The 10,236-nt window shown below is 36.4% G+C and overlaps 1 protein-coding gene across 1 annotated transcript; it reads right to left on the bottom strand.

Annotated features, from left to right (window-relative positions):
* Positions 1 to 207: 207 nt before the first annotated feature.
* LOC102227138 (cytochrome P450 2F2-like) lies at positions 208 to 9,019 on the bottom strand. Its single transcript, XM_023342419.1, has 11 exons — positions 8,754 to 9,019; positions 6,925 to 7,087; positions 5,016 to 5,168; positions 4,715 to 4,872; positions 4,308 to 4,376; positions 3,926 to 4,030; positions 3,016 to 3,154; positions 1,872 to 1,957; positions 1,425 to 1,526; positions 1,216 to 1,357; positions 208 to 777 (listed from the first exon to the last, which is right to left on the bottom strand). The coding sequence occupies exons 1-11, from the start codon at positions 8,913 to 8,915 to the stop codon at positions 590 to 592; spliced, it is 1,467 nt and encodes a 488-aa protein (XP_023198187.1). The 5' UTR covers positions 8,916 to 9,019; the 3' UTR covers positions 208 to 589.
* Between the last annotated feature and the right edge of the window lie 1,217 nt (positions 9,020 to 10,236).

Genomic DNA, 10,236 nt, shown 5'->3' with positions numbered 1-10,236 from the left:
AGTGAAACATAATCTAAAGAGGAGAATGTGAAAGACAGGATGAGGTGGAAACCGATAATTATCCAACGGAAGAGAGGAAGATGAAAGTTAGCATATTATCCAAAATAAATAAATAAATGCTTTGTGGACATTTGTTAATGTATTCTGACTCAGATTGACAAGACATTGGTTAGTTGCCCCTTTCAAAATAATCTGATCACAAACAGATAAAGTGAGAAACTCTTTAATCTTTTTATTTAGTTTCAACAATCAAGGCCAAAATAAAAACTCCTGCATTAGTGCAAGTTTTGGTGCCATTCACTCATGCGAAATACAATGAGAGTTAGGTAAACAGTAGGTTTTTCCTTTCATTTCTAAAATATTCCCTATATACATAACAAATATTTCTGGAAAGGTCTTTGTTCATTAAGGAAAATGTTGTAGTAACTCATCCATGCCTGTATGTGGAGATGTAGCAGTCACTGAAATACACCATAAAAATGCTCACTCAAATAAAAGTAAGCTTGTTAAATAATAAGAGTTGCTTAGTGGCAGTTATTTAGTTTTCAGTTGTAAATTGCTCATTAAACTCAAAATTTCTCTGCCGTCCTCACACTGAAGATCTGAGCTGGACCTTCATGTAGTAAGGTTTTGGCGACTGAGTGACTCCATAGACCGGAGTAAAGTCAGGTTCGCCTGCATCCTCTGGCCAGATGAACTTAAACTTCTTCAGCAGAGTCACAATGAAGAGGAAGAGCTCCATTCGAGCAAGACCCTCTCCCAGACAAACCCGAGGACCTGGAAGACAGAAAAAAAGATTAATTTCACTGACTTATCAACTCAGATGTACAAAGATGTATTGGGGTCATTACCGCAATACATCTTTACAATACAATAGGATTAAATTTCCCATAAAGAATAATCTCAGAAATCTTCTAGGAAAAACAAGAATTTTTCTGAGCTTCAAGTAAAAAATTTGCATAAAAGAAACAGAAATTTTTAGATTAATCTCAGAACATTTCTAGAAAAAATCTTGGAAATTTCTGAACTCCAAAAGTTGAAAATTTGTAAAACTGAAAAATCCCAGAAGTTCTCTAAAAAAAAAAAAAAACTTGACTTTTGAAACTCAGAATTTTTTTTCTAGAAAATTTCTGAAATTAATCTCAAAATTTCAGTTTATTGGCAGACATTTACTCCTTTTATTTTCTATCTATGACGGCCCTCATTTCATTTTACCTGCAGAGAAAGGCATGAAGGCCTCAGGTTTGACAAACTCTCCCTGTTCATTCAGGAAGTTTTCAGGGTTGAACTCATGAGGAAATTTCCACTGTCCCTCTTCTCTCAACACTGAGGTCAGGTTCTGGATGATCATTGTACCCTGAAACCAAACAGACAGCATGATGGCATTACTGTTCCTCTTATGAAGTCATTAATGTTTAACTCACTTTGGGAATGGAGTATCCCATGAGCTCTGTGTCCTTAGTGGTGCAGTGGAAGACACTGAGTGGAACTGTGTTGGCAATCCGCTGGATTTCATGGATCACAGCCTGATTTAACACAAATTTTCTATCATTAAATTCAAGCACAGACAAATAAAACCAGAAAAACAAAAAGGCTTAGAGTTACAATTGGAAAACAGTTCAAGCATAAAACATTTTTAAGCTCCGAAAACCTGATTTCTTATGCAAATATTTGTTTAATTTATAAAGTTCTTCTGTTTGTCTCTTTGAGATCATACATCATAATCAGAGTTACAGGGGTAACCTCTGCAGGTGAGTTCAGCATCCCAAAATGTAGGATTGCTTTTAAAAAACTGCTTTCTCTTTTGTTGCTATGAATGATGCCTGGCGTTCTGAATAGAAATCAGAAATAAATCATCTGATGTGCTCTACCTGCACATAAGGCATGCTGAGTCTGTCCTCGAAGCTGGCCCGATCCTTCCCCTGCAGCACCTGGTCGATCTCCTGCTGACATCGCTCTGAGGAATCCAGTGTTGCTGCACGTTACTGCACAACTTAAACCGTAATAAAATACACTTAGCCCTGGCTCATGTAAGGAGAATACTGAATAGTGAGACGATTAAAGCAAAACTGAAGCAGCAGTGAAAAGAAACGGTCACAAAGAAGACAGAAGGAATTCTTTTCTACTTTGTTTTTTTTCTTTTTCTCTTTCCTAAGCTTTTCCAACTCTAAAATTTACACTTTGTGGTCAAATAAGACTCTCAGGTACACTAAATAAAACTGTGACAATAAGACTATGACTCTTGGTTTTTATGGCTCAAAAACCAAGCGTCAAAGTGCACCTCAGATCTAAATATTTAAATACTAGATCAGCCTAATACCATTTTTAAAACATTGCTAAAAAATAAAAAATTAAAGGAGTTACCTGACCAAACAAGGACAAATTAAAACTCAAGCCTATTTTTATTTTCAGGATGTTAAATTATTGTAATAGCATTTTCATTAGTCTTTATAATAAAAAATGTTCAGACAGCTGTAGCTGATAGAGTCCTGCCCATCATCATCATCATCATCATCATCATCATCATCATCATCATCATCATCATCATCTACCATAACTCTTAATACAAGTTACAACATTTGATTTCCCTTTGGGATCAGGAAAGTATTTCTGAATTAGAACAAAAATGTTCTGCAGGAATATTTTCATTTTTATGTTATATATCATGTTTAAATTTTATTATTGCTCTTTTAATATATTTATCATATTAATTCTAAGTTTATTTACTTCTTTACATAACTTTGCATCACCTTGTATTTGAATTGGCTTCCACATCAAGTCATACTTGGGGAATTTATTAATATTAATGTTAATTGTGGTTCCAATTCAGCCCCTTCCTTCCCTCTTGGATGGCAACATTTCTCACTGATTTTTGTGACCATTTGTGTTTGCAATAAACCACAAGAAGTGGAAAGAGAAAGCAGATGTTTATGTAGAAAACAATAAAAAGATTGCTACATTTAACCTGACACAAAAACATTGCATTTATGAGCATGTAAGCGTTGTTGAGGTTACCTTGTATGTGTGGGTAGCTCATCAGGTAAAGAAATCCTGTGAGCAGAGTGTTGGAGGTGGTGTCAGTCCCAGCAAAATGTAGATCCAGAATGTAGTTTATGAGCAGTTCCTCTGAAAATGAAGAACCGTCATCCTTCCTCTACAGACGGGGACACAGAAAAATGTAAGGCAAACTAAATTAAGATAATTACCCTGAGTTATACTTTAAGAAATGCACCAGGAGTACCAGAAAATTAAATCCTTCAGTCATTTCAAATTAAAGTCAACTTATGTTGGATACAATCCGCATGTATTTTTGCATTTCCGTCATGCATACATGTCGGATAACTAAACCAATTTAATATCAATCCAAGACCCGTCATGAATGCTCAGGCTAGATAGCATGGCCACGGATGATGAAGGATAAACAGTTTTCCTGGAATACTAAGTTGTTTCTGCACCACTAGCACATTTAGCAGCTCTTACATAACCTTGATTGACAGCACTAAGATCCTCCTCTTGGCTCTGATTGGTGCATTTCAGACGCAGGACGTGGATGAGATCTGTCTCATATTATACTGCCAGGACACAGTGACAATTTTAACAAATTTGGTAAAAAAAAAATTAATAAAAGTTACCCCAGATTTTTTAAAATCTGTATAAAAGGCTCGTCTCACATTTACCCAAAAATATTCTGATGATTCCAAAGAATTTTTCTAAAATACTCTGCAGACTGATGAGACAAAAGTGGAGTTTTCTGGACCATGTTGGTTCTGTTACATCTGATATAAATCTAATACCACACACCACTTTGGGAAAAGATGATCAATCATGGTCTGGTGGACTTTGAGTTTAGTTTTATGATGTTGTGAAGCCTGACTGAACACAGCTTCTATGTTTTAAATAGAGTTGACTTTTGTTACATACACACCTTATCTAATTCATCCAGGTAGCAGTCTAGGAAGTCCCGAGGCTCACCGGGCACTTTGGTCTTCTTGTGCTCCTTCAGCAGCTCCATTGCAATATCCTGACAAGTCTAAACAGAAAAGCCATTCAAAGCAAAGAAATTTAGAAAATTATGGAGATTTCTATCATGCATTTTTACATTAACACCCGAAGGCAAAAGGCAGGTGAGAGCCAGGAAATGCTGTGTTTGTTTGTGTACTTTTTATTTAATGTCTACTGTCCAGCAGTGAATTGTTACCTGAAAGTGACAGATTTACTTTCACAAGTGAAGCATTACGGTTTTGCTATAATGCTCATCTCCCCACCACAAACGTGTGTTTAGTTTAGCAGAAGCTTTGTTCCATTACCTTATAGTTTCTAAAGGCAGTTTTGAATGGAAGTGGCAAACTGCGAGTAATGGGAAGAGAATCGTAAAGCTGCAAAGAGAAACAAGACATTAAGTTATATTCCTCATACATTCTGGTTTGTTTCACACCAACTGGTATGAACAGATTTATTTCATAAGTATGGCATCTGAATTCAAACAGGAGACTGACCTGACCTGAACTACAACAAGCAAATACTACAATTTTAAACTGAGATGAACGCACAGAAAGGCCTTGTTTTAACAGATGAGGTCAAAAGATTTGTTATAATGAATATCTGACAGAAATACTTGAGTTATAACCAAGATTAGGCGCTTTCCATCGTCTCGGCAGGAAAAATGTAAATATATGATTTAGTTCTAGCAACTCAGAGATGGATTTTGACTCACCATTGCCCAGGGTCCGTTGGCAATCTTCGCATTCTCGGTGAAGCACTGAACGATAACTTTAATCAGCTCATCATTGTATTCGTAGCGTTTACCAAACAGAACCTGGCAGATGATGTTGGAAGCTGCATTATGGAACATAACCTGTGGACTCAGTGTGCCTGCAAAAATGATCAAAACCAGAAAATAATTTGATTAAATAAAATAAATTAAATTAAAATGAGAAAATTTTAAGAAACAGATCATTTTTGATCATGTAAATGTTGCAGAAAGTAAAGTATACTCAAACTCAAAGATGAAATACCTGTGCTCTGTTCTAGAGTTTTGATTGTGTATTGAATCTCATCATGAATTCGGTCTTCCATTGACGTTTTGCCGAGACCAAAGTTTCTCAGGGTCATCAGAGCAAAGCGCCGATGCTCTCTCCATCTCAGACCATAGTCTGCCAGAATCACTCCTGAAACAAACGTGGGAACACAAAGATTTACACTCACAAAATATATTTTATATATATTTATGTCAGATTAGAGCTGAAATAACTGAATGGAATGAATACAAAGGATTACAATGGCTTTCCATGCACAAGTTAAGTCACCTTTGAGTAAAAATTCCTAAATATTTAGGTTAATCTCAAATTTCTCAGTTTGAACAGTCAAAAACTCAAGAAATGCTTAGATAAATCTCAGACATTTTCTAGATAAACTTTGAAATTTCTGAGTTTCAAAACTCAAAAATCTTTAATGTTTGAAACTCAGAAATTTTCAAGTTTTTCCTTAAAGATTTCTCAGATTAATCTCAAAATTTCTGAGTTTTTCTTGCAAAAATGTTATGAATTTATTCTTAATTTATTTAGACTTTATTCTCGTAATATTATGACTTTATTAATATGGCCCCAATACTCCTTAGTACTCTAAGACACTGGGGTTTTGTATAAAAATGTGTTTTTCTTATTAAATCTTAAAATTTTAATTAATATTGTCCAAGAAGTTTAGCCTTGAAACAGCAATGGCTTGTTCCCATTTTTACGCCACCCGAAATGAGTTTGAAGTGTCTCATTTCTTTTTATCTCTCTGAAAAATAGGAATTATTGACCATATCTCAGATGTTGGCGGCAAACTCGTTTTCATTTTGGGCCACATGAAGATCACGAATGTTCTTAAAGGGCCGGTTGTGTCAGATTGCATCAATAAACTTGATAAATGAACTGTTAGAAACGTCTCTGCACTTGATTCTTAAGTTCTTCTTAAAATAAAATAATATTGAACAGTTTCAAATTGATCGGTCCTTCCAGAATTTCAAAATTTTTTCAGTGATTTTTTTCCCAAAACTTTTCTGATGCAAATTTAGAAATATTTACAAGAAATGTTGCAATATTTCCGCTTAAGTGTGATGATAAATGGGACTTTTTATTATTTGCAAATAATTGATCACAGACTAGAACTTGACATCAAGTAAGACCGAGGCAGAAGTGCTTAAGTAAAATATACTGCCACCTGCATGTAGGAGTTGCCATCACTTCCAGCCAATGTTTTTGACCATTTTCCTGGAAATTTTTCAATAAATAAATTGCCAACCGATCTGCGTATCGGTGTATAAATGTGTGTGTGTTTGTGAGTGCGACTGGGTGAATGTGACTCTAGTGTAAAGCGCTTTGAGTGGTCAAAATGATTGGAAAAAGCTCTATATAAGTTCAGTCCATTTACCATTTAAACTCAGTTTGTTGAAAAAAACGTCACAATTTGTTGATTTTTTTTTTTACCCCTCCAAGGGGTCTTTTGTGGGCTCTAGTGTCCCTTATATGATAGTAGGCTGACAGGAAACAGGGAAGGAGAGGGGGGAAGACATGCGGCAAATGTCGTCGGGTCCAGGAGTCGAACTCGCGACGGCCGCGTCGAGGACTCGAGGCCTCCAAATACAGGTCGCGCTAACCACTACGCCATCACGGCACGCCCACAATTTGTTGATTTTGTGTGAATTTCCGCGATCGCAGTAAAAGTGGAAGCATTAACTTAATTACTGATTAATAAAATCATATTTAAGCACAGAATTGTATGCATACATAGGCCTTATTTATGCATACTTTTAGAGCCTAGAGGCCCACATAAAAAGCTATGGCTGGCCGGATTTGGCCCCCAGGCCTATGTTTGACACATATGGCTCCCTCTTAATCATCTCTTAAATGCTTCGGGATGCTTCTGGGATGTAAGACCTACCTCTATTCTGGGTGACATCATTTACAAACATGTCTTGTGGTCTTCCAGCAAAATCAGCACCTTTGGCCACTATGGCCTCCTTCATGGCCTTCAGCCCGTTGAGGACCACAGCGGGTCTGGGACCCAGAAACAGACTGTATACGTTTCCATACGAGTTTCTGAGCTGTTAGGAAAACACAAAATGTCATTTTAACAGTCAACACCAATATTAGAAACATTATTAAACCAGTACTGTGTCACAGTTGAACCATTTTCAGTGAAAACTCCTAAACCACTGCATTAGAACAATCACATTTCATTGACTTCTATTATGTTATTATGTTGTTCTGTTCAGCCATTTTCCTGTATGTGAATAAAGTCAGAAAATCTGCTGTGCAGGGTCATTAGAAATTACAAAATAGTTTCAAATGTAGAAAAAACATTGTTTTATGAATAGGTTCTCTTAAAAGTCTGTCCAGATGATGGGATGTAAATTCTTGTCTCTTCACAGATTCACAGATAAAGGAGACAATAACTATTTTGTTCAGAATGCATTAATTTAATATTCAATGTAAAAAGAACAGCATTAACTGGTCCAGCGCTTAGCTTACAACAAAAACAACCCTAAGTCTGAAAATATGATGTTTGAAGCTAACACACGTACTTTAAATGAGTCAGTATTGAAAGCTGACAAGTGAAATGTCTCAATCTCGTTATCTTTCAGTAAGGTGTCATTAATCAGTCGGATTAGACCCACCCAGTAATTAGTTCACAAAGGATACAAATGACAAAACACTCCCTGATGGAAACATGCCAAATGTGTAAGAAGTCAGCTCTAACTGACTTCTGCACTGATATCATGTTTACACACAAGTAAAACTCCTTTTTCTGAGCAAACTGGACCTTAAAGGCTGGAAATACAGGAAAATGTTGAATGCATTTGAGTTTCATTCTGATTATACCAGTAAAAAGACTGAAGAAAAGTAAAATAGATCAGAAATAAGATAAGGATTTTTACAGTGCATTAAGAATAACGGGGGCTGGCTGCTTTCCAAGAATACAGAGGTTATGCAATAACCTCTGTATTCAGCAGAGGGAACGCTGCTTACATACAGTGGTGGGACATAAAGTGCTTGTATTTTGTTACTGTACTTAAGTACATTTTTCATGTATCTGTACTTTACTTAAGTAAATTTAATTGTGGGTACTTTCGACTTCTACTCCACTACATTTTACATCAAGTATCTGTACTTTCTACTTCACTGCATTTCTATAAAGCGTTGCGTTACACATTACATCCAAGACAGATTGGGCTTTTTTGATTCGTTAGTTTGAAAGTAATCCACTGCAAAGTTGGTCCACTGCAAAGCAGGAAAGTACCGTCACCCTCCCTCAAGAAGAGCAAGGCGGGTCCAAAAGGACCTGCAGAATCACTAACACCCAAAATGGAGTCTAGTAAAGGCCGTTATCCAGAAGACCTGAGCCACCCAGTGTCTTATTTAAAAGATTCATTCCAGTTAACCGAGTCAAAAAGTGACTCCTGGAGATTCCTGTACCACCTTCGCCTCCCCTGAAAGCATGAACTTCTAGCATTCAAAAAAAATGTTAATATGGTGTTTTTACTTCTGCTACAGTACATTTTTGTCTGTTTATTTGTCGGTTTATTTAAGTACATTGTTTGAATACTTTCTCTACCACTGCCTACATATGTGAAACTTTGGTACATTTCAGAATCATTTCTTTAAATTTGTTAGAAAACTAAAGTGTTGTGCCAGCAAAAAAGTCTAATTTCAAAACATTTTACACTTGATTTCTAAGAGCAAAATTAAAAGTTAATTTATGTTTCTTACCCTCTCCAAGTCCTTCAGCGGGTTCTCCTGGCTGAGGTTGAAAAGGTTTCCCAGCAACGGCAGCGTGGGGGGTCCAGAGGGAAAGTTCTTGGGTCTCCGAGGTTTGAGCTGGAATAACAGGAATAAAATGCAGAGGCACAGGAGAAGCACAGAACCCAACATGATGGATGGGAAGCTCTGATGAACTGCAGTAGAAGTGGCTGGGTTCTGCTCTTAGTCCTGCCTCCTGTGGTTGTATTCTTTGTTCCTCCGTCCCAAAGGTGGGGCAAAGACAACCAGGACACCCACTAGCAAAGGCTTATACTCAAAAAGTAGTGCCAGCTTTACTCAGCTTAAAGCTGCAGTATGTAACTTTAACAAAAATAAGTTTTTCCATATTTATTAAAACTGTCACCATGATGTGACAGTATAATACAAGACAGATAATCTGTGAAAAGATCCATCTCCTCTGCTGCCACTCTCTGCTGCCATTGCCATCTGAAGAAATGCTCCACTCCCAACCAAAAGGAATAAATCAGAATCAGGAGGAGGGGCTTAGCGCTGTCAATCAATGCTGCTTAATGTGCTAACAACTTATTGTTACATTTATTGGTAATACTTTATTTGACGGGTTGTGAATAAAACTGTCATGACAAAGTCATAAACATGACATAACACCTGTCATGAACATGAGTAAGTCTTCATGAATATTTATGACTGTTGTCATAAAGGGCCATTTGGTAAATCATGACACTTTTAATACAAAGTTGACATTATTCAAAATGTCTTCATTATGACAACTTGACATTAACCAAGAAATCACGATCCAAAGTATTACTGATTACACTTTAAAAAGTATGTAGCTTTATGTTATTAAAGCTAAAGTGTCAATGAATTCTGCTTCATGACATTTAGTGTGAACAGGACATTATCCTCAAGCTCTGCAGGCTGAAAAATTCATTAAAATGAACATTTAGCATAATAACACACAAGAGTCATATCAATGTAACACACTTCCATCTCAGGATACTAAACATGCTGCTAAGGACACTGCAAATAGTTTCCACTCCTGGCTTTTTCTTCTTTCAGATTTTTTAAGGGCTAACTTTAAAACTCTAGTTTATTCAACTCTTGGAGGTTTGACAAAATTGATAAAAAGTTAACGACTTCCTACTGCAAGTTTATCTTTCACAAACTCACATTTCGATTCAAAATCAAAAACTCGCTAAATGTATTTGACTTAAAGAGCAGAAGACAGTAGACACTACTAAATGCGGCCCAAATGTTTTACAGTGTAAAAGATAAATCCTGCAGCTTTAACCCGGGTCCAAACTTTTTGCACTGATGGCCAAAAATCACCAAGATGAAAGCACTCAGGGGCCACAAGTAATGTTTCTTTTTTTTTTCAGCTAATGCAAGCAAAAACAACCATTAATCATCATGAATGATGTATGTGAGAATGTGGCTATCCTTATTTATTAGGGTTGTTTTCTGTTATTTGTTT

The sequence above is a fragment of the Xiphophorus maculatus genome, chromosome 2 (genome assembly GCF_002775205.1).
Source record: "Xiphophorus maculatus strain JP 163 A chromosome 2, X_maculatus-5.0-male, whole genome shotgun sequence".
NCBI lineage: Eukaryota > Metazoa > Chordata > Actinopteri > Cyprinodontiformes > Poeciliidae > Xiphophorus > Xiphophorus maculatus.
This window is presented reverse-complemented; position numbering and strand designations above follow the sequence as displayed.

What these genes read in the sequence shown, in the direction of transcription:
- LOC102227138 (XM_023342419.1), bottom strand. Translation starts at nt 8,915, where the DNA reads ATGTTGGGTTCTGTGCTTCTCCTGTGCCTCTGCATTTTATTCCTGTTA. An exon ending in CGCTGAAGGACTTGGAGAGG is followed by an intron (nt 7,088 to 8,753) that starts GTAAGAAACATA and finishes TTTTCCTAACAG; the next exon opens with CTCAGAAACTCGTATGGAAA. An exon ending in CCAACGGACCCTGGGCAATG is followed by an intron (nt 4,377 to 4,714) that starts GTGAGTCAAAAT and finishes TTCTCTTTGCAG; the next exon opens with CTTTACGATTCTCTTCCCAT.